Raw genomic sequence first — 25657 nt, 5'->3', positions numbered from 1 at the left:
GAGAACGGCTGGGCGTAGAAACTTGGTAGGCGTCTCTAAAGAAAGGTCTTGGTCTGTAGATGAGCCATCAAAATAGAAACGAGGTCAATTCTCTTGGGGCTCTGCCCCAGATGCCTTTAAAGTCCCCTCAGCAGATTAGTTTACATTATGACCATATGTATAATTTTACACTACTTTTTAATGAAACAGCTGTTAATATTTAAATTGTGATTTAATGAATTTGTCAAAATGAAGTATTTGCAAAGGGTTTTTTTCTGATTTTAAAATCAATTTTCTTCTGCATCGTGTCATGTTTTGCAATATAATGTTGTAATGTTATAATGTGCAATCCAAATCAGTGGAAAATCCTAATATCACAGTAACTCTTAAAATTATTTCTTATGGAGTTAACTTATGTCTATTGTATGGGTTGGTTTCTGCCTTTTTTTACCACTTCTTGGAGATTGTAGGTAGGCGTGTTGCACGTAGATGATATTCTTTGGCGTATTGCATCTGTAGACGATACTTGGGTTGGTGTAATTATTACAATGGGAAAAAGCGAGAAATCCTGGACAATTTGATATAGGCCTACTAAAAATAAAACTGAATTAGAAGAAATAGAAATAATGTTTTTTTCTTAATTTATAATCGTTATTACCTAATGCGGCTATGAGTGGGAAACATTTGTAGAAAACTCTAAAAAACAAGATCAGCTTTTGAAAAAAAGATAAGATACAAACAATTTTCATTATATCTAACTGTTGTGTACATCGTGAGTATTTCCACAATCTTTGAGTACACTTTTATAAAGTCGTCGGAAATTATGACCGTTATTTGTTTTAAAATAACGCCTGTAATGCTTTCAATTGCTCGAATTCGAGCAACAGGTACACTAGCATTCTGTTGAATACGATAAGAATATTCCACTACGCTAATCGAAATATCGACGAACCTCAGTTTTGTGGATGTTTGTTGTGTAAATAACTCTTACTGGTGTGCGTTCTTAGATTGACAACTCGTACACACAACACTATAATGACAGAACCAATATTTGTCAGTTTTGACCGATACGATCGGATAACAACGTTGACATAGTCACTAACCGAACTTGTGATTTGTTTTTGTTTGTTTAATGTTTGTTGAAGTTGAATCTCTCCTAAGCAGGCGAGAATGTTAGTGGGTGTTGTGACTAATTTTTCAAAGATATTCTCTTCCTAGTTATTTTATTGGGATATTGCTGTGAAGGTAAACATTTGTATATCTGCCAAAAGCAAAGTTCTGTTTATCTAATTTTGTGTTGCCATTGTGAATGTTATGAAGGTGCTGTAGTAGAACATTATTTGTCTACAAATAAATATGCGTCTAGTAGCTATTTTTGTGTCTGAAATTTGGTAAGATTAATTTATTAACGAATGTTTACGACGTATAAATTAATCTTGCCAAAATCCAGACTCTTATCAATTATACATCGATGGGTGCAGTACAAGATTCATTACTCAACATTCGTCCGTTCGTGTTCACCATCCGTTCGTGTTCACCATCCGTTCGTGTTCACCATCCGTTCGCAAGCCCCATTGTCTTGTTAACAGACACAAACATTATAACTTATACCATTAATAAAAGGAGTATAGACATATGGTAGCCAAAATAAATAAAATTATAGGAGGAATACAAATTCGCCTATATGTCTACTTCTTTTAATCTCTGGTTATACGTATATAAAATTTAAACGAATAAGTTAGTGTTTTGTGCCTCGAAGGACATCAAAATGTAAAAGTAAATTGGTCCCGGGTTTTAGTATTACCGTGCCACCTACTGAATTTTTTAATTCCCTATATGGGAATTTCGATCAAATTAGATTATCTGGAAACAACGAACTGGTATTTTTTTGTGTTTTTACGCCAGTGGCATTTTTTACGTTTTGAAAGGTAACGGTCCAAAACCTGGTCATGTTACTATCATTATTAAGCGCCCTGGTGTTTCCTCCTTATTAGTAAATCCAAGCATTGCTTAAAATGCACATTCTATCATCAGAGAAAAGTATTCAACAGATTTGTATTCATATCGGCTTGTGGCATTACTTTAAATTGCAAGTCAACATATTTTGCATCAGCAGAAGATACCAACGATACCTATGCAAACGGTAGAAATGGGTTTGTGTGTCGAATTCTTATTACATTTGATAACAGACATTATTGCTTTTGGAGTCGCAGGGTGAAATTTGTTATAGATGTTGTTTTACCTGAATTGCCGCTGGGGTATATTCAGTCCTACAGACTTTCAAAGTTGCCATGCTATACTTATGGGAATTATAATATTAAATAGTTTTAATGATAACAATAAGAAAAACACGTTTGATTTTTTATTTCAAAATATTTGTTTTAACAAGTTATAATCTTTTAACTTACATTGCTGATATTCGAACTTTATAAACCTAATAGAAGCTCCAAACTATTTTGAAACGGGAATAAGACATAAACTTTCCAAAGCCAATCGTTGACAGTTTGATTAGATGAACGATAATGCTTAAAGAACTTACATACATACTTAATTAATGATGTACCTTTAGCTCAAGTTGGCATCCAAGCATAATTTCTTGAAACGAATTGTAGAACAGGCGACCAAAATGAACATGGTTTAAATTCCGCCGAACGTAACGGAAAATTGATTAAATGGATATTCAGCAAAACGAGGCTAAACACTCTAAACATTCCCAAACTAGGATTTGCCATATTACAAACAACAGCAAATATTTTACAATTACCCTGGCATTATCTGCAGTGTAAACAGATCCTAAACTGAGAGACAAATTGTTACAGTATTTACTTCCTAATTTATTGTCCGATTTTGTTGGATTTCACACGTATTCATCGCATAAATAAAACATATGCTAAAGTTACTTTGTGATCAATATGTGTTTAAGAGAAACACTTTTTAATTGAGGTTTAACTATGCGCTTCCTACTTATATTGAAAAATTGTTTTTTTTTCAATCGTACACTACATCGGGCTACTAAACGTTACTACGGGAAATTTGAAAAGGATAAATGTTAACCAATAAATTCAAACATTATTGTCATTACGTCTTTACATTACACACCTGCCTTGTTACTCACATAAGCAAAAATTAAGAAAAAATGAAAAATTGGTTCACAAGTACACATTTTACGCTAATGTAGTCGTAAATTTTGACAGTAAACCCAACCAGAAATTCGGCGGGCGCCAACCAGACCCAGCCTTCACATGATATACGCAAACATGAGCTCGCAACTCCAGTAAAGTTATAACTGCCAAGTGCGTTCTCCAGTTGGATCTGTTCAAACCCAACATCCCCGGGGGTATTAGGCTGATTCCACCCCTACCGTAAAGATCAACCCTCTAGTTAACCGTTTCATTTCAGATACAATAGCTCTCGAAGATTGTATACCTCATGTAATGTAAGTCATAAACTGTGCGAGTTGGATTTTGTGGATGTGCAACATTTTTTTTTTACAAATGAAAAGAATAAGGAAATAAATTATTTATAAGTAACTCGACAATAACACGGGGAAGTTTAATGATAATATTAATGTTAATTTACTAAAGTGAGAGGCGAGGTATGGTGTAAGTTAAGGCAACGGTTTGTTTTTTAACCTGTTTTTAAAAGGTGTTTAAACATATTTTTCTTATTTTTTATTGGAAGATTTCTCAGCCAAACAGATAGTATCACTAAAAAAACGTCATAACCCTTCTTGATTGATACAATCATTTTATGTATTTATTATTGTTTAGCATAAGTAAAGCTACATAAATCGACAGCGATTATAATCAATTTAAGATTGATATCTACGGTAATGCCTTAGGCATATAAAATTGACATCGTAAACTCATACGTTAGTCCTGTTAATCCTATGTTTTCGGCATGACAAAAATTTGTCAGAATTCTTTCTTAAGGTTAGCAACTCTTCAAACTTACACATTCTGTTTAAAAATAAATAAACAATTTAGATCAGGGGAAAATAAAAATAATATGCATTTAGAATGTGCTGCTCTCGATCGATAATAATGATAACCTTGGAACAATAGAATACAATGGTATTTTAATATTTTAAGGTAAGCTTCCATAATATAGTATCATAATTGTTTTCAAAACATATTCTCCCAATTATTGAATGCATACCATTAGTCAAAAGATGCGTAAATAAGAACATATTGACATACAAGGTATTTAGAACATTTTCAACATTTAACCATCAAACGCGTTACGTTCTTTGTCAGCACTTTCCACCGACGGTTAAAAATACATTCGTGAAAGTGTAACATTTCAAACGCTTAGCCTCGGCCGCAGAGAGCAGCTTGACGGTTGAAATTTGATAACATTCATTTACGTTATTCTATTTTAGTCGGAGTCCAGTTTCGTCTACCGGTGTTCTTTTGTGCGCTTATCTACAATATTGAAATTGAGCATTTTGAAAATGAGTATCCAGATGAAAAAAAATTTTATGACTTTTTGCTTTAACTTAAAGGAGAGTGTTTCGTATGATTTGTTATTCAAGGTAATAAAGATAACTAGTTAAATATTATACGCATTGTTTAACGAGGGCTATTTTCTTCAAACTGTTTTATTACAAATTTTTGTAGTCCATTAAATTAAATTAAACATTGAATCCACCAGGAACTAACAAGCCGATTGAAGACAACTGGTTAAAACACCAACAAATGACAATACTTTTCTAACAATATACGAGGTTTTCACTTGCACAAATCGTTTTTAATTTCTTCAAAGCCAACAGTTTATTATTTTAGTCATTGGTCAAATCTTTATCACGAATAGGCTACTGCATTACAATCTCTAAATCTTAATAAGTGTATTATTTTTCCATGCTATTATGTATTATAAGATGCATAGCTGTCATCATGGGTTCATTCTCAAATTCTAGGATTTGCTAATCCATTGAGATTACCTTATATAATCAGTCAAAACAGTTATATTTAGGTAGCGCCCCTAAAAATAATTTAAATTTATAACATTTACAGGTGAACATTTGTTTGGTACAGCGACCATGAAGTGTCGGAGCGGGCAGCGGTAAAATCAATGTTAGCATACCTTGTACACGCAAAACTGTGATCAGGTATGCTGGAATAACAAACTTAGCCAACCAAACTGCCTACAGAGACAGACTGTCTCTGATTAAATTAACCTCAACAAAATAATCCAACAAAACAAACGATCACCACTGATACAAGTACATGTTATTTATGCATACTGTACAGTTTCTTTACGTGGATTCGTTGGTTGGTTTGCATCTTTAGTTTGAAGTAATATTGCTTCTCTTTATTGTTGTCACAGATTTCTCAAGAAGCAATCACATGCAATTATTTCACGGATGAAATACATCTTGTGGTAATCATCGATGTATAATACATCGATGACTGCACCTAGCATGGTCGGACTATGGAACGGTGATTTATAGGGTGAAAATTGGGTTTTACAATCTTTGACTCCGAAACGTACAATTAATTGTGCATTTTAATACAATTTTGTACAATAAACTTCCTGAAAATATTAAATCACTAGAATCGTTTGAAAAATACAAGAAAGAAGTTGCCAAATTGCTGGTTGACAGAGCGTATTATAAAGTAAATGATTTTTTAGGTGATGTATTTATTTGATTTTGTAGTTATTATAGTTTTATGTATTTTATGTATATGAATATTTCACCTGTTTCCCAGCTATGCTGGATTTGTAAACGTTATGTGAAAATAAATGATTGAATTGAATTGAATTGAATTGAATATCTTTTTGTAAAGCTTAAAAAACAAATAATTTAGTGTATCGAATCGTTATTATGCGCAATGGTTACAAATTTTCAAGAAAATGTAAATTAAAAATTCCCATGTTTTTAAGCGGAATAAACTGTTGTAGTTTCCTTGTTTATGTACTTATTTTGATTAAATTACGCAAATTAGTCAATTTCATACTAAGCTTAACATATCAATAAATATAAACTTAAAACACACATCTCTGTAGCAGCACACCTTAAGTACTTACTAATTAAGAGTTACGTGTTTTAGATTGTGAGAATATTTAAGCATTTGAAGGGGATTATTAGTGAACATCCAACCAGGTAATTGGAAACTCGCTTAGTCTGCAGGTTTGCTGCGGCAGGAGTATGATTAGGCTACTGTATCAGTGGTATAGGTCAAAAAGTTAAGAAAAATATTGATTCTAACGTATTTAAACGTCGCTTATTCATTACTTCAGCTGGCATACGATTAGTTGGTTGGAACTTAACTTAAACACACCGTAGTCATCACCGCTGATCTGTGCTGAATCAACAGATCTTCACACGGATGTATTGGTCTCTTGGGTCTCTTGATGGGCCCAAGTGATGTCCTGTCACCTGATTGGTTCAAATCAATTCCCCCCTCCGACCACTTCGCCAGTAACTCTAACAGCTGTTTAGTTGTCGATTTATGCGTCGACCGAAGTAATTCCTGTAACCTGTAGATTGTGAACAGATAATGTTGTAAACACGATGTAATTTATTTGTTTATGTTTTGAGTATTGGGGCAATAGTTTTAAAAAGCTTTACGTTTTTAGTCAAATCAAGAAAGTTTTCCATCATTATGGTGTCACACTTTTGTCAAAAATCCAATAAGCCTTTAATACATTATTTCTGTGTATGGCTTTTTTACAATAGCCCCGTGGTTTCTTAAATACGGATTTCATCTTGGAGGTTTTACTTGACAAAAAAATAGCATTCATTTCTGATTCATGGATAAATAAATTTGTTTCGTCTTTACTGTCCGACAATACAAGCGTGCGAGCTTAAATACAAGAAAAATTGAGTAATGCAGTCACCAAGCCAAATTGAGTATATCATTGTAAACTTTTGTATTAAATAGTATTATTCATCACAAATGACAGTAAACCATGGGTAATAACTCTACAGATGTTTACCAATGTTGAGAGATTAGTTTCTGCCGTGAATAATCGTGCTTGTAAACTTCACACCGCCATAATCCATCTTGGAGCAGTAATTTCATTGACGACATATTTGTTTGATTTAATACGCAAAAGAACAATAATAAATCTTTTTGTACTAATCATGCCTTTTCATTATTCAAATTGATGGGGACATAAACAAATGGTTTGCTCTTTGTAAGTAAACAACACAAAATACCGTTAACGAAATACCGTTAACGAAGTACCGTTTTACTCGCAGCTGAATATTCTGCATTACTAAAGCTGTAACATTGACCAACTATGTGTGTAAAGTCTGGGTCACCGCAAACCACAGCAGAACACCAATACTGTATTTACCTCACAAAACATCCCCTACGCTCTTGTAATCTGGTTTGTTGAAACGTGTAATTTAAATATTTTACATTCGTTAATAATATCCAGCAGTCCCAAAAATGCGCATGTTGAAAAATCTTTGAAAAAGGTATTTTAAAGACGAAGGAGTGCTGCAATCGATTTATTATTGTAGCACAATGATAATGGTACAACTCAGCTTAACCATTCGACTATATAAGCCAATTGCTATTAACTAATTTTTAATTATTAATTTATTAATCAATTCTCTCCTTTCTGTCCTTGTAAAATTAAAACCCTTTATAAAGTGCAAATTCGTTTATTTTTTACTGTATTTGACAGAATATCACGTTAGTTGTAATTAGATACATTTATTCAACCCCAATACTAGTTTTTAAATGATTAACATTTTTAAGAAAACGTAATGTTTGTAAATGGTTAAATGCTTTATAATTTGGTGGCTAAATGGTTTCCATTTTGTAATACAATCATAGGCAAACGGCTGATGGCGTCATTAAAGCCCCTGTCACACGGAGCTGGTTCCAGCAGCTAGTTCTCGCTGCGAGAACCAGCAGCTTTTAGTTGCTAGTTCTCCAGCGCGCTAGAAGTCCTGTCAGACGAAGCTGGAGAACTAGCGCTACAACTTAAAGGTCTGGGGATGTAATTGGATTAACTACACACTCCGTAGGTAACACAAATAATGTTGGTATTAGAAGTTATGTTACGTCAATGATCAGCCATCATAGAATTAAAAAGTTCCACGAAAAAATAAAACATGAATATATAAAAACACTATTGTTTTTTATCTACTACGGGCATGTAAATTAATTAAAATCGAATAAGTTGTGGTAGGATAAAGTCCTTTTGTTATAACAAAAGGACTTTATCTTTCATCAACACAAAAAAATCACATTCATTTAATTAATATATGTGAGATGTAGCAATTGTAAAGAGAAAATTATGACAATGCGTGAAAAAATTTCTAAACATGAAAGTTTAAATTGATTCTTGATTAGTTTAAATGAGTCGAATTAATTTGAATTTGTTTTCCTAATGCAAGAACTAGCACGATACTGAAAGACAGAGCTGGGATGGTGCTAGAGACTACAGCTGGGTAGTCACATGACCTGCTAGTGACTCTTCAAGCGCTTGTAATATTAAACTGTTTAAAACCTCCAGCGGCTGGAGATACCAGCTCATGCTAGTGTTTCTAGCAGCTGGAGAATCAGTCACACGAAGCTGGTTTTCTGCTGGTTCTAGCTGCTAGTTACTAGCGGCGAGAAAACCAGCTCCGTGTGACAGGGGCTTAAGACGCCACATGTATTACTCTGCCAACACAATAATCAACTAAAAATTACTGGCATATTTTGAAACTTGCATTTTTTTTCGCCACGATTATACATTGTAGTACGAGGGTGAAGCCAACAATCGAAGTAAGAACATTTTATTCGGCAAGGCGAATAATTTAGGTTTTTACTATAAAATAGTCCTCGGCTCCAGCTGATTCTTGACCATTCTTGTGAAAAAAATATTATTTTAGAGCCGCAAAGCATGTATTTAACCGTTTAAGCTTCGGTATAAAGAAATCTCATATTTCATCAGTAGGGCGTAAAGTGATACTTTTCGACCCGAGATCGAGTATCACTTCGTCTATTACGATTGTGTTACTGTGCATTAACACATGATCCATAAAATACCATCGATATTTTGAACTATTGACAAGAATGCAACAACAAGCTAGAACCGGCTAAATCAATCGACAAATAATTTGGATACATGCAATTGCTTACAATAGAAGTTTAGAACTATGCCAACAACAGCTGAGTTTTACTCCCTAAGGGCTAAAAATGCTTTTTACTCCCTAGTGAGTAAAAAGATACTTTAGACCCACAACGTATGTATGTCTTAAAACGGTTTTTTGCTACAATATGTATTACAAAAAAGAGTTACTTTAGACTCGCAAAGCAAACCGTTAACGCTGCAGTATGACGACTAATAGTTTTGTCTGTCATTCTGATTAACTTACTACATCACCAATGACGTCATACTGTGCCGTGTTCCAGGTGGGATGCTGGACCAGAAGACCTCACCATTGTCGACACATGTCCAGCTCCAAGGACGACAGAACAAACACTCCCGCCGCCGACCCCGCCCCTGTACAGAGACTACCAGACCCCGCCGTGCTGACAGGTCAGTTCCATCCCCATGTAGGTTCAGATCTGTGTCTCCACGGCACAAAGTGCTGTTGAACTTTTTCTAGACCGGAGTAGCATCAACAAGTAGGTATATGCCTACTCCACAGACACTTGACTAAGATACAGATTCACAGAATGTGTCTGCGAATGGCCTACGATGTAGCAGCTTATTATGCCATAGTGTTTTTATTTAGCAAATGCGGTCTGCAGGATGAGACGGCTTTTTGATTGTTGCTATAGTAAGGGCTGACTCCTTTGGTAAGTTAGCTAAGGGACAGGTATATTGGCTTAAGTTTCAAGATGGGTTTCAGCAATGTTTTAAAGGTCCATATGGTTGTGGCTGAAACACACTAGCTTGCATCTAATGGTGATGATAGAATTTGAAAGAACTTAGTTGAGCCAACGACAAATTGTCCGGTTGTCAATTACTGTTGTGATCCGGTTTGTCACTGTTGTCGTATAAAACTATATAATGACAAATCAAAACTGAAAGAACAATGTACTGTAAAATATTGCGTATAAATTATATATATGCAACTTAAAGGGAAAATAAACTATAGACAGCTTAATACAATCTATATCATTCTATCTGTGACTATATTAGACACTCACTGCATTCCCATGTCAAAGCTGAATTCAGTTGAAGACTTTAGACTTTATCAAAAGAAAATTCGCTCACAAGTACTCCCTTATTATCCAAAAGACTATGGCTGTATTAAGTTCAGTGGTATACACGAGTATAAATACCTACAGTGGCAATCTATTGATGTATTGTGTCCACACAGTTAGTTGAATGCAAATTTTTAACAAATCCATCAACAACATGGTCTGGAGCTGATGAGGACAGACCGTCAAATTAAATGGTCGCATATGTAGTTTGTTGATGTACTACAACCAATGTTCACATACATGTGTTGACTCCCACGCTGTTTTTGGTCAAATCAAATGTTAGCGAGCTTCATGTCATAGCCTGGCTGATCCAAACAGACCGTGAAATTAAATGGTCACATGCAGAATCTGTTGTAATCCATTGTAAGCTACTGCAGTGCTGAAATTCCTCTGTTTCGTTACACATTCCCTTAAGCTATATTGAATAAATTGTGTAAAATAGTTTTTAGTACGTTATTAAATTTAACCTCTTCAATATACAGTAGAACCTCGATAGCAAGTATTTTATGAGGCTTATTAAATAACACTTTTTATTAAGATTGGCTTCAAGTTTGGCAAAAACATGTGATTAAGGGTATGATAAATTTAGGGAGTAGCGGATTCTACCCCCAGAAATTTACCCGCATGAAAAAAACGCCTACGTCATTTTGACGTCACGAGGGGCGGGACCTATACACGGTCGAGAAAAAGCCCGCGACTGGAAATTTGTCCCCAATATATTATTAAATAATCAACATGTTATTGTTTGCTTATTCAGTAATTTGCCATACTACGGAATTTTATCCCCGGAAATCTACCCCAGTGGTTAAATCAGAAATGTCCGACCCAGGAATTCTAGCCTCGGAAATCTACCCCCGTGGGGGTTGGGTTAGGTTAGGTTATACAAATGCAACACATTTGTATGTATGTTGAAGCGCAATTTGACCACGGGGGAAGATTTCCAGAAGTTAAATTCTGGTGTCAGGCTTATGGGCTTTTGATTAATTACAACCATGAAATGTGAGTTGATGGAAGTAAATAATAATTTATCCGTACTAAAATATTGGGCCCGGAAAACTACCCCCAGACCTGTGACGTCAAAATGACGTAGGTTTTTTTCATGGGGGTAAATTTTCGGGGGTATAACCCCGGACTCAATGAATTAAATGTATTTCAATGAGTGGTTATATTGCTTGCCTAACCAGGCTGTCCTCATCATTGGGCACTCATTGTCCTCAATAAATGTTACTGGCTAATGAAATAGCTGATCTTAGTAACAAAGCTCCACAAGGCATCTCACTTTATTCTACTAATATTTGAATTAAAATACGCCATAGCAGCGTCCCGACATTAATTATGAATAATGATGTATGTATGCATGCTTATGTAAGTTTAAAGGTGAACTAATTTGTTCTATCATATAAAATTGTTAATTATTTTACCTTCCGACCTATAATAAACAAGCGACACCCCTACATTATACCTCAGCGTGTTCAGCTAGCAGTAGAGAAGATTTAGAGCCGTGGAAACTCAACGTGGTTTCACAAAAACTTACATATAGTGCCGCTTCTCATAAATTGACGACTACTTAATAAATTATAGCATTGAAGAACATAGACGTTTATATTTCAAAATTATATACTTTTCTAAATATTATATGCAAATACATGATATTTCGTAGTATGAATGTACGGATGTGTGACGTGTAACAAGTGACAACGACACAATCTAATTACACTGTATCAATCGCAGTCGCCCATTAGCATTACGAGCCACGCGGCTAATGGCGCAGTAATGGCCAATGATGGCAGTTGAACACTCAGTTTTAGTAACGGGCTAACATCAACATTTCATGGACTAGTTAAGCGTCAGTTTACCCCGGGCTGTTACTAATTTTTAACTCGGCTCACACAGTATCCACATATTTTTGTGTTACCGTTTTGCATGAATTTACCACAGTGCACTCTTATCTTCTGGCCATATAACCTTTACATTTACGGCTGAGCAATGACACAACACAATATTAACAGCCAATGCTGCAATATTTTCAGCACATGACTTTTATGCTGGGGAACTGGCCCTACAGGTCACTTACTATAACTTTATTTCGCTATGTTTTAGAGGCTTGGAACTGTTCAATCTGCCCTAATAAAGTACGACGAGATAGTTTTATGAACTGTTTAAGAACCGTCTGTGTTTTAAAGATATTTAAACATATAAATCCATACAAACATGCATTGATACAGTATCGTCTTCATGCCATAATATTAACAGCCTATCATCTTCGTACCACGATATTAAAAGCCTATCGTACTCTTACCGCGATAATAACAGCCTATTGTCCTCTTACCACGGTATTAACAGCATATCATACTCGTACCACAATATTAACAGCCTATCGTACTCGTACTATGATTTTAACAGCCTATCGTCCTCTTACCATGGTATTAACAGCCTATCGTTCTCGTACCACGGTATTAACACCATATCGTCATCTAACTACAACTGCATATCGTCCTCGTACCATGATATTTTAACAGCCTATCGTCCTCGTACCATAGTATTAACAGCCTATCGTTTTCTTACCACTGTATTAACAGCCTATCGTTATCGTACCACGATATTAACAGCATATCGTCCTCGTACCACCGTATTAACAGCCTATCGTCATCGTACCACCGTATAATAGCCTATCGTTCTCATACGACGGTATTAACGGCATATCGTCCTCGTACCACGGTATTAACAGCATCTCTTTCTCCTACCACGGTATTAACAGCCTATCGTTCTCGTACCACGGTATTAACACCATATCGTCATCTAACTACAACTGCATATCGTCCTCGTACCATGATATTTTAACAGCCTATCGTCCTCGTACCATAGTATTAACAGCCTATCGTTTTCTTACCACTGTATTAACAGCCTATCGTTATCGTACCACGATATTAACAGCATATCGTCCTCGTACCACCGTATTAACAGCCTATCGTCATCGTACCACCGTATAATAGCCTATCGTTCTCATACGACGGTATTAACGGCATATCGTCCTCGTACCACGGTATTAACAGCATCTCTTTCTCCTACCACGGTATTAACAGCATATCTTTCTCTAACCACGGTATTAACATCATATCGTCCTCGTACCACGGTATTAACATCATATCGTCCTCGTACCACGATATTAACAGCCTATCGTCCTTGTACAACAATATTAACAGCCTATCCACAACATGAATAACGGCCAGAACCATCCATATTCAACTATATTCGGAGTTCTTATATATATAAATATAACCTACGGTCGTTATGTTACACGTTAACATATCATCCCCGCACCACAATATTAACAGCATTTCGTCTTCATACCACAAGTATTAACAGCTTACTGTCCGCCCACCACAATATTAACAGCGTTGCGACCAGCCGGGCTCGTTCACGCTGTGCGTCCATTACTACACAATGCCCTTAGTTATTGGCCATAACTCATGTTGAACAATAGTGCACCTTCGGGCTATACAATCACCGTCAATTTGCGCAAACATACTTGCTGGAAACTAAAGTCTTCTAGGCCTTATTGTTTTTGAAAATAAGTTGCGACTTATCTATACAACCAATGTATCCTTACTTAACTCATTTGTTATAATTAGTATTTTTATTACTGAATATTTAATTTTTTCTTGTGGGTTTGCTTTTAATACCCACCTCCAATTCTGTCTAATAATAACACTTCTTATAAGATCAGTGCTCGCCTACCGTACTATGCTTTTCTACTATGCTTTTTAAAACGAAACCAGTTTTAGGCCTTCACTACATTACTTTCAAACTTCAAATGTTAATATACTATAATAATCTCATCAAATCCGCTAATTTTAGATTTTTTTGAACTTGTTCTTACCATTTAAAGTTAGAATCTTAAAATGTTATGTTTTATGATAAAAAAATTAATATTAAATTGGCTGTACTTGGGTCAATATATTTATCCATTGTCAATATATAAATATTAATGAGCTAACAAAATCTAAGACTGATCTTGAGCAATAGGTTGACATGATAATCTGATTTAAGCCAAAGTGATCACATTATTAAGTGATTTAAGTCAAAGTGATGACATTTAGAAGGATTTATTAACAACACCTAGTAAAAGAGACTTGCTCGGAAAATATCGTCCACCCATTAAATAAACTTTACTTCCACATCATTTTCAACTATACTATTGTCTCACAACCATTCCTGCTTCTACAGTAAATTTCATTGAGTAAAAGAAACTACCAGAAACCTATTTTTGAACTTAGTTATTTTACAACAATTTGCAATATTTTACAATGTAAGTGTTTGAGTAGCGAATCCAATTGAACAACTCATATTATTATGGAGAATTTAGGTTCATAATGAAAATTGGAATGCAGAACAGTGTTTTGATAATATATTTACATTTATACAAAGCATCTATACAATAACAAGCAATAATTAGTACATGGCTGTAACGTCACGATAACAATTAGGTACATGGAGATAAGATAGAATCTGTAGTGTGATGGGTTAAATACAATATACTAGATATGCCACAACTGTTTGGTGCTTTGATTATTTGTGTGTTTAACAGTCGCATCGCCCTCGAAATCTTAAAAATATATACAACAAACTATACTAACATGTATGTGTAAATAGCTCCAGTACTTAAAACCGTACACTATAAACTTTGGAGTGTTTCAAATTTTTCATTTTTTACTTCTTATTCATTTTAGTTATTTTTTACGGAAAACAAACTTAATCCAACGTTGTGTCAACTCCTTCCTTATGAAAATAGCTTTTGTTTTTTGAATTTGTGTGTTCATTTGGCAGACTACATTGAAATACATATTCTGGAATGTTCTTGAGATTCAACCACCACAACATTACTACCAGTAATGTAAGTCAAACGTACAGTTTTATCAGTACGTATGACCTTTGGCTAAAAGAATGGTATGACTCAATAAAAACAGAAATGAGGAAATATATCTTTAAGAATTACCCTGAGTATATTAGTTAGTACTGATGGAGCCCTAGGATTTAAGTTTCTATCCTCTTCCTGTTTCAACCTTCTCCTGCTTGAGAGGCTGTGGATCCTCCAGAACCTCGAAGGTTTCAAACTCCATGTCCTGGGGCGGAGCCCTGACCGCCTCCGGTGCGCAGTGCCACAACCTCCGAGCCTCCTTCATCTTCAACTCTGCCCAAGTCATGACTGGGGGCGCCGCCTCCTTGGTGGAGCTATCTGACGAGATGTACCTAGAGAAGCGGGAGTTGTAAAACATTAGGAGATGATTTACACGATTCAGTTGCACAAACAAATCTCTTAAATATGACCAAAATGTAAACTACCTTACTTTTATCCTGGTCCATGATAAGCTTTTATGCACAGGATTGTTGTGGAATAACAACTAGCTGGATTCTATGTACTGTATTTACAATCAAGATCTACGCAGAAATACACAAAAGGTTAAACGTTATTGAGATTGCTGAAGTATAAACATATCTGATGGATGGAAGTATGATGGACGAATATAGAAGTTGTGCTGTACTCTAAAATTGTGATTTTTGTTTTAAAAATGTATGCATACTTAAACATGCATTATTAAATATACATAAAAACACATTTTAAGGCGTATTTGTCAAAAGACGATTCAAGAAGTCCAATCATCACTTGATGTGTAATCATCATTTATAGCATTCCGAACAACTACACACAACTGTTCACAATCTTGTGAGGAATACCAGAGGGTAAACTGAATTAATTTCTATCTTTTAATAGTAAGTTGAGATACTGGAGTTATTGATGTTGTAATTGTTTCCATTTCTAAACGCTTCGCCTCTTTAACTCACCTGTCGGCCTCTGCCTTGTCTTCTTCCTCTTCCAAGGACGTGTGGTTCTCCTCCTCAGCAGACTTGTCTACATGGTGTTCAGTGAGTTCTCCAGTCTTTTCTAGAGTGTGTTCAGTGTGTTCTCTGGCCTCCGCCACCTCCTCAGCGATGCTCTCCCCTCGCAGAGTCTCGTGTCGCTCCTCCTCGGTACCGGCTATCTCTAGGCGGCTCCCACAACTATGGCTCTTCAAAAAGAAACATTGCACTAGTCAAAGTTCAATAAGATATTTTTTTATTGAAAATATTTGTTAATCTCCCAAATTGTTGTGAGGTTTACTGTGACCAATCAACCACTAAAAGATAAAAACAATAAAATGAAAAGTACTGTTGACAATCGGTTGGATAATGTTTCTTGGTGTGATCAATGTTATTTGGCACCGTACTCTGTAAAATATACCCCTTCACTGTACTAAAGTACACAAACCACACTCCTGTAATTAGCTCGTAAACAACCTAAACTTGCCGTTAACACTAATTACCTCTAACTATATAGTTTTGCAGAAGATTGCTTGAACTCTACGTTAAGAGAAGATACGTTTAAACCTGATTAAAAGTTCTTCAAATATAAATATAGTTATAAGTACTTTTTACAGGTGGAATAAGCTTTCTCGTAGTATTATAGTATGCTGACTAAGGTGATGCCTCACAAGTACAACACATTTTTATTGTAAAAAATCTTACTTCTTAGACCAAACTATTTGAGAAATTATGAAACTTCCGACCACAATTACCTTGACTAGACGGAATTTAACTCCCAGTGACGGCTCCTCGAACCTCTTGCGTCCCTCGTGTGTGCCGCCGTGTCGCCGTATCTCGTCCATGATCGTCATGGTCATGGGACTCCGCAGAGGTCCGTGGCTCCTGGAGATGACTCTGCCGCCGTAGTAGGTGACGGTGGTGCCGCACTCCCTGATCTTCTGCAGCACCTCGGATGACACCGGGTGCGTCTCTGTATCGTCGTACGGGTAGATGTACTCCACGTCATCGTCGCTGCTGTACTCTTCTATAAGGGTCGGACTCTCGTGATGGTAATAGTCGCAGTCTTGGTCGTAGCTCAGGTCGCTGCTAACTCCAGAAGATAGACTTCCGCTGTCCGTCCACCTTCTTTGCAGCGAGCAACGCTTCATGTCGTCTCTCACAACTTGGTCGATTAGTAGTCTGTTTTTCTTATCGGTCGTCTGTTTTCCTTGTTGAATAACCTTGACCTCAGGAGTAATCCGCATTTTGCTCGTGATGGTGTTGAAGAAAGATCTAGAAGGAGTTTTCTTCTTCTCTTCAGCGGGTGTCCTAGATATAAATATTTTCTCGAATAGTTCCTTTGCATTTTTCACTTTGTCCGGGTCAGGCAGTTCTGCGTCTATGAGCTCCTTGTTTACCCTGATCGGGTGGTAAAATCCTTGCTTGGTGGGTTTGCTGCCTTTCGTGTGTCTTCGTGGTAGAGTGTTGGACGGAATGAACGGTTTTTGTTCGCTGTTCGGTGATTTGACGGTCGCTCCGGTTATTCTACAAGTCCTTTGTGAACTAGTGTCAGAACTTGCGCTTGGACTAAGCGGTGCGTCTGGTCTGAAGGGTTCTATTATAACTACGTTGTTGTTGATCAGTAACTCCTGCAGCCCGTGCTTGTTGTCGTGGAAGTATTGCCGCAGACCGTCGAAAGCCTCGGCTCGCCCATCCGCTTCTCTGCTCTGACTCTCGATTGCAGCGTCAAAAGCACTCTTGATGCTGCTTACGTAGTTGTTTTTTATTACACTTTCAAGTGGGGGTGAGTCGTCGTCTATGAGATCTGTCTCGGAACCCTCTTGCCTCAAACCGTACCTTATAGTTCCGTCGGGTTTGGTAGTTATCTTCAACTTGTTTGGTCGTTTAAGAGTACACGCGTTGTTGAGATTCGCTTGAGTCTGATCTAGATTAACAAGACTTCTTGACCTGACGACGAGTTTGTTTGTCACCTCCTCATTCTCTGGCTCGTAAGAGTACTCCTCCTCGACAAAAGACACTGGCTCCACATGAATGGTCTTACTTGGTGTGCTTCCTTTGACTGCCTCCTCACATTTAACCACTTTCGTTTGCTTTTCGTCAATGGCCAAATTTGAGCTAATCTCTTCCCTAACTGCCTTCTCTATTGTTGCAAAACTGCAATAACCATTTTCCTTTTCCTCTCTCTTTTCGTCTTTCCTCTCCCTAATCTGTTGCATTAGCTTTTCTCGTTGCGTTTGGTCCCGAGACTGTGCGTGTTGTTGTTCTACAGTTTCGCTCTTCTCCGGCTTCTTTACCTCGGAGTAAATATCTGTTGTGCTGTAACCCTCATCGGAATTGATCTTGTTTATATTTTCAGTTCCATAAATTATCTCATAATCACTTAAGCCTTTGAATGGTTTTATTGTGTTGTTGTTGATGGTTTTCAACGTGACACCATTTATCTGAAACCAAATTTCAATTTGCTTAGTATTTATTTTTCAAGTTATTATAATTTTTTTTAAATATTATTTTAGTCATATTTTGTGTTTAGGAATTTAATTTTCGTTTACCTTAACAGCCGGTATCTTGACCGGCTTATGGTCCGCTACAGGCGTCTTGGCTTTCTGGAACGTTCCTTTGACCGCTTCGTCCACCACCTTACTCCTCGACGTCGAGCATCCCATGTCGTCCTCTACACTGTCCGAGTCCAGAGGCGAGTCAGGGGAGTTGGCACGTACTGGCTCTACTCCAGAGTCCTTCTCCTGTAAGGAAAGGAAATCAGAAGAATCAGTTTATATAATGATAAGAACACCGAAAACTCAACTTTTGCATTATTAAACTACAAAATTATCAAACGCCACGTCGAGAGCCCTGGATTACTGTAATGACTAATGAACCAACACGATGCCTTGTTAACGGCGAATCATTAATGTAAAATGACACGTCCAACCGATTTGGATTACATGAAGAGTCAAATTACGTACGTAGACTAAATTATTCGTCTATTTTGGGACACACATTCAAATGAAGTGTCTTAAACGTGAAGGTAAAATTGTTTATTGTACATGATTGCCTCTTGAACTGCTCTTTCAAGAATAATGATTACTTTTTACGGTTACTACATTTACGCCCTCACGGTTCAATCATTTGTCATAGATAACTATATTTTCAACTTGAACTTAACCTCAATAAGTAAATGTACAGTATGTGTGTGTGTAGTAATTGTCTCATCGAATTTTATGTGGAGGTTTTACGAGTATTTCTCATGATTTTTGTTTCGGGACGTTCTAGTTGAAGGAGCTACAAGCTCTGGAATGTACATTGTCTACACAAATGATTGACCTGTGGAGACGGAAAGGTTAGCTATCTAGATTTAAATAGTGTCCACTCCGACCTGGTCCTTTGTTTGCAGCAGTAGGCTTCTTCTGTAGCTCTCGCCGAATGGTCGTGTCGCGGTGCCGTAGATCTCGTACTTGCTGCTACGCCTACTAGTAGACCCTGTCAAGGACTCTGACTGCCTTGATGTGTCTGGCAGCTCCTAAACACACAAAAGCGTGGAATTTCAAACACAGAAGTAGAAACCAAATCTGTATGGACCAGTTGTAGTAAATTTCCCATCAAACAGAAAACATAGTTCGATGAGCCATTCACATCGGATTTTGTAGGATAAAATTCTTCTCCCCCTCCTCCGATTGCTGTTACAGTAATAGTAGATGTGGCATGAATTATGATAAATTTTACATTATGTTTTATTGCAGAATAAATCATTTAAAAGTTGCCGTATTCGGTGGAAAACAGTTACTGTATTTTATACTAGTCAGTGGTTCAATTTAATTTCAATTTAACAACGTTAATTTATATTCCAAATATTTGCGAAAACTTTAACAACGGAACGTCTTGTTCCATTAACAAAGATTCTTCAACAAAGACTTCACAGCAGAACTGACTAGGCCCTGCGTTCACAACATAAAACAGCTTCACTTTTACTGACTATTCAATGTTATTTTTATCCCCTCTGAACTCGTTCGGTATATTTGTTTCAAAATTGTTTAAGGAATGCTTCCATTTTATTTATGGCTCTTTCCTAACCACGATCAGTTGGTCGAAATCGACCTAACTAATAGTTTATGCTACTGATAAATGACATCCAAATCCAGAACTTAAATCGGTCTTTTCTACTTTTCTTAAACAACCTTATGTAAAGTACCTAATAACTCCGTTTCTTATCAGTCCGTTGGTAATTATTTCGCATAACGAGTTTACTGATGACTTGGCGTGTTTTATGATTCATTGTTGTTTTTGTCAGCATACAGAGTTATTTCCTACCAATCTTATCTTGGAATTGCGTTTGCTATTGAATTGGCTGTTGCCCATTGTTTACTAACTTTTTATTTTTATTTCCTCTTGTTGCAGAATATCCAGTTTTTATTTGGCTGATCTCGTTATTAATTATGTTTCACATCTCTAATTACAGAAATAGATATTAATAATTAATTCATAGCTAATAATACTTTGACGATGACTGTGACTATAGTTCGGCCGCTTAGAAAGCGACCTCCTCCAGCATTGGTTTAGCATTAGCGCGCAGGTCGTTTTCTAAGCGGCCGAACTATAGTTTAAATTCCAACGTTTGGACTACCATATCGCTATAAGATATCTCTGGTACTCTTGTCATAAGAGCTTTGCATGCAAATGTAGCAATTAGAGCATTAAGCTGTTATATCTTACAGGCTTATGTTATAATGTAGCTTTGACGAGACAATTGTATAACCTGGTCGTAATACTAAGTTGACAACTATCTAATTAATTCTAAATATTCTGTGTATCACTTTGTAATTCAATATGTTGAAATGAAAACAGTAATATACTGTAAACCTATTTTTTGCAACAAACTAATTGTATATCCATACTGTTATGCGTAAATAAGAAAAGAACATTACATCATTTCGTTAGCGTAGGCTATATTATATTCCTTTCTGTTTTATTGCTACTACTGTATTCACTTAAGTTAATGCTAACATCGTTTGAAACGTGTTTTCAAAATTAAATAAAAATCGTAAATGTGAATAATGTAAGTTATATGCAAAATATTCTTTTATCGAATTTCCAAAGGGAAGTAGCTATTTTATAGTAGCAATGAGCGTTTGGGATCACTTTATATGTTGTATAATGTGCATAGCTAGTTAAATTGAGAGAATCTTAACCCCATATAATCTGCTATTGTTTGGTTGAGTGTTGGACATAATACGTCTTGTGAGTAATGATGAGAGGATATTAGAGATTCCTCATTTTACGGTATGAACCAAGAGAATAGCCGCTCCAGATTGGAATTCTCTTCTCTAAACATTTGCTTTAGAAAACATTTCTCCTCTGCCAGGTATTGTTTTTATTGAACGTAGTAAACGGAATATGCGGTCTAATAATGTTCATAAACACATGTATGAATCTTGTTTTCTCAACCGATGAGAAAATAACATTCGTAAGAAATCGTCATGTGTTTTCAATCTGTTAAGTGATTTTATTTGTTCTAACTGAAATTTATTTTCATTTTTACAGACTTTCATGTGATTTTTTAAAATAAAAAATTGCATCCTAATGGCATGAAATTAAAATAATATAAAAAGAAAAAAATATGCCTGCGACCATTTTTTTAATGAATGTGGCAAAAATATAATATTAATATATATATCTTCATTGGTAAAATTATTCTTCTCTATAAAAAAATAACAACGGTAGTTGTTATACTTGGAAACAATATGTTTAGAGTTGTGGAATGATGATTTTTTTGCAAAATGCAATATGTTTAATCTTTACGAACAGCTATGTGTTTAAATGTATTCCCAAACTGATCTGTGATTTTTATTCTTTCAAACTTTAACGGAGTAAAATGTGTTTATACTACATTAATGTAACGTACAAAACATTATTAATACTTCAATAGTCGCTTATAAGGGTATGTAAAACTATTGTCTGATTTACTGATTTTACAGTATACTTAATACTAGAGTCGAAGTAGCTCCATTTTCAGTAACGGTAGTAACTAGGCGCGGCTCATGCATTTGTAAAGTCTCTATCAATCTCACTTAAGACTTAGCCTCCCCTCAGGAGAATATCGTCCAACAGGCCAAACTTCGATATTGTTTCCAAGTTTTAAACATCTAACCGATGTTGCATATAGAAGCATTCTACCTAAGAAAATGTATCATCGTGTATAAATGTTTTGCAACTTTCACCCTTCCTTTTAATCTTTTTTTTCTTTTTATGCCATTGCAGTGCATTTTTTAAGATTTTTTTTAGGCGACGGTCTAAATTTTCGTTCGGGTTTGCAATAGGCCTTTTGTTAAAAAACTTCATTAGCCGATAGCCCATTGACAAATGGCTTTTAGGGTCAAAATCGACCACATTTACGAACAAACTAGTAATATTCAGATATTAAGCTGATCACTGCAAGCTTTTAGTTACTTAGGCAACTCATATTTTCATTGTAAATAAACATTTCGCTATCAACAGTTGGCTGCTAGGAGGCTTGAAAAATAACATTTAACTCGTTCTTAGTATATTTTGCCATTCATTGTGCATAACACTATTTCCGTGATTGCACAAATTTAAATCATGAATTAAATAAAATTTTAATTCATCGTTTGTTTGTAAAATTCGAGTCCAACAAGTGCATATATTTGTTAAGCTAGTCATCACCACAATAGCGACATATTGGTTGTGGTTGTGACTAGTTGTGGTATTGTGGTACAGTGAGAGTTGCGCTGATGTGGTCGCGTATTGTGATGCCTCCCTCTCCGGGGGTGGGGAGGCCCATCAACTAACCCTCGACATCAGTTATTGGGTGAGGCTAACACTGATAAATTAGCCTCGCTGGTTACCTTTGCCTATTGCCCATATTTTACATTACAAACGTCTCGGTGTTAAATCTTGGGTATCCACTTTTCATCGTGAAATATGTTTTACCAAAATCGATCCAAGTGAATACGGGCAACGGTGAAGCACGTTTTACCATTAATACAAAAGGGAAATACCATAAGTAAACATTAACAGGAATACATAAAAATCTTAAATACATAAGCTTTTTTCCTCTTTTTGTATTCTTTATTTGCACTTTAATTACTCAATTTGCCAAATTAAATTAAGTTAAAGTCGGGTTTGCGTTTATTATGCAACAAATACATTGTATTGTTTATAGTAGGAATTGAACACTTGGCTCTCGCACCGAAATGACGCGCTAGAAACTCACCCAAAAATAATCCCACAGATGAAAAAATTTTAAAAACTGAAAAGGTTTATGTTGTAAAACCGTTTTAGACAATAATAAGTACTGTCGAAATTCGGTCAAGACCACAAAGCGTTTATATAAGATTTGTTTACTCAGCAACAACAACAAAGCAGTGTGTTTAAGGTTTGGTTATCAGCTGAAGCAGTAATTTAAAACCAGTTTTACGGAGAAACATAGTAAATTAACCGTGTTTTGATAGCCGTGAACGCGGAAAGTTGTTATCTCATAGCTTATGGAGTGATAATACAGTTTACACATTCATAACTAACTTCGCTAGTGCGGCTTCTTTGGCTAAGTGGTGTCATTAAGGATTTCATACGTTTGTCTTTTAAAACACGTTTGTCTGTTGTGGTTTTAAGGTTATTAAATATGTTGTGTTAATTAGTAATTTACTGATCCTAAAAAAACATCCTCCAAAGGAGTATGATTATTAGTCCAAGACTATGGTCCATAAAATACTACAAGTGCATTTCTTGTCAAATAATTATCTTTACTGCCTCTGGGCTGTTAATTATAATAATAATGTGTTGTAGCTTCTGGTCAAAGGTTCTAGTACCCTACATTTTTTTCATATAAAGTCACAACGGAGGAAGAGTAAAAGTAAGATTCTAACTTATAAGTTTAGTAAAACAGAGCATGATATGGGATGTTGAGATGGTTGCTATATTGATAAAACGCCTTTTGAGACCCAGTAGTAGTCGTTATCAAAACATTAGAACTTGAATGAAGCTTTTGTGCCTTTAGTCAACAGGTTTTTTACCATGAGTGTTTTAATCTATTCTAAAATTTAACGTTGTATGGTGGTAAAATTGTAGACCATCTAGTTTACAAGCGTTTGTTGGGAAACTCTTTATTGCCATCAACTGCCGTCCAACAACAAACCCTCTTAAAACAATGAAATAACAAATTACTTTTTTTGTAGGGGTTTTAAGGTTTTTGGTTAGATATTTCTAGCAAATCAGGATAAGCATTTATTTATCTGCAGAAAATTAAAAAAATTATAAATTTATGAATAATTACTAAGGAATTAAACATTTAAAAATGTATTAGTTGTATTAGTAACTAAATAAATAATTAAACAACTAAATAAAGTGCAATTAAAACCAACAAATAGATGAAAAATATCTGTTTTGACATGCACTGTAAACTTGTTTTTTTCTAATCACGCTTTTTAATGGAGAAAACAATTTAAAACATCGTATCGCTCTACACATGCTATTTTCGAAATTGTTTGATATAATTAATAAGTAAACTCATTAATATTTTTGAAAGTGTTTTTTGTACAATAATTGATAAGTCAAGTGTGGTTAAAGCAAATTCAATAGTTAAAATCACTATTAAATACTTAACTGGTATCATATCTAGATAACAAAGCAATGAAAGAAATGTAAACAAATTAATACAGATGGTTCTAGCTAGAGGTTATGAACTGACTGTGAAATAACAGAGACAAATGAAAGAATGGGCGTTCCTATGGCACTTTGTCTTATTTATATCACTAGATAATATTTTCATGTAACATTATCATCCTACTCATTCATTCATAATGTGTCGTTTTTGTGCTTTGGTGAGTGCTGTTCTTTAGGAAACATTCAATAGTCATATAGATTCCAGGTCGGGGTTTTTTCTTAAAGAGTACAGTATGCAATTCAAAATAGGAACCATAGAAAGTGTTAACCATAGCTAATAGGGATTTCTGCTGAAAAAAAAACACAAACAAACATTATTAAGATCTTTTAAATTTGCTTTTAATTTGTTGTGTAGATAATTTTAAAAAGTATAAAATTATCTTCCCGCTAATGCCCTTTACGTGAGCGATTGCTATACTAAAAATAAATTATTAATTAAAATTATACACATATCCTAATTATTATCCGTTGATTTATTTATTACATTAAAAAGAATTCATGTCAAATATTATTATGTAACCAATATTCTATATTTTGATTCTAAATACAGCTTTCCTAATGCAAACAAATGTGTTTGAAATGTACAGTATTTTATAATTAGAGGAAGTCTTTCCTTGTCGGCTTCTAAACATGAAGAATTACACTATTTCTAAGTATCGTAATTCAACACGAAATCTGATATGGATAATGTATCTTTTAAAGTATCTTTACTCTACCATGGTCATGAACTACAGTATAAATTAAGAGTGTGGAAACTGCATACAAATATTTTCTCACTGCATAATTGTTTGTAAATATACATTGTTTGAAAAACAACAATGCTGCAAGACTTATTTCCGGTGCTATGATCTCAAACAAATAAATATAAGATACCTTACTAATGACACACATTTGCAACTAAATTACGATTTAAAACCCTAAATACTCATTGGAATTACCCATATTTTGCCGAAGAAACTTCTCGATTACATAATGGACTT

The 25657-nt window shown here is 35.3% G+C and overlaps 1 protein-coding gene across 1 annotated transcript in view; it reads left to right on the top strand.

The window, feature by feature from the left end:
- Nucleotides 1–25657, top strand: part of LOC128985962 (calcium uniporter protein, mitochondrial) — a 301746-nt gene that overhangs the window by 125898 nt on the left and 150191 nt on the right. Inside the window, exon 3 of the mRNA XM_054405975.1 lies at nt 9342–9468. Coding sequence (XP_054261950.1) covers nt 9342–9468 — 127 coding nt within the window. The remainder of the gene's footprint in view (nt 1–9341; nt 9469–25657) is intronic.

The sequence above is a fragment of the Macrosteles quadrilineatus genome, unplaced genomic scaffold, assembly GCF_028750875.1.
Source record: "Macrosteles quadrilineatus isolate MER2022 unplaced genomic scaffold, UCM_ALF_1.0 Scaffold_2__2_contigs__length_208266976, whole genome shotgun sequence".
Lineage (NCBI taxonomy): Eukaryota > Metazoa > Arthropoda > Insecta > Hemiptera > Cicadellidae > Macrosteles > Macrosteles quadrilineatus.
This window is presented reverse-complemented; position numbering and strand designations above follow the sequence as displayed.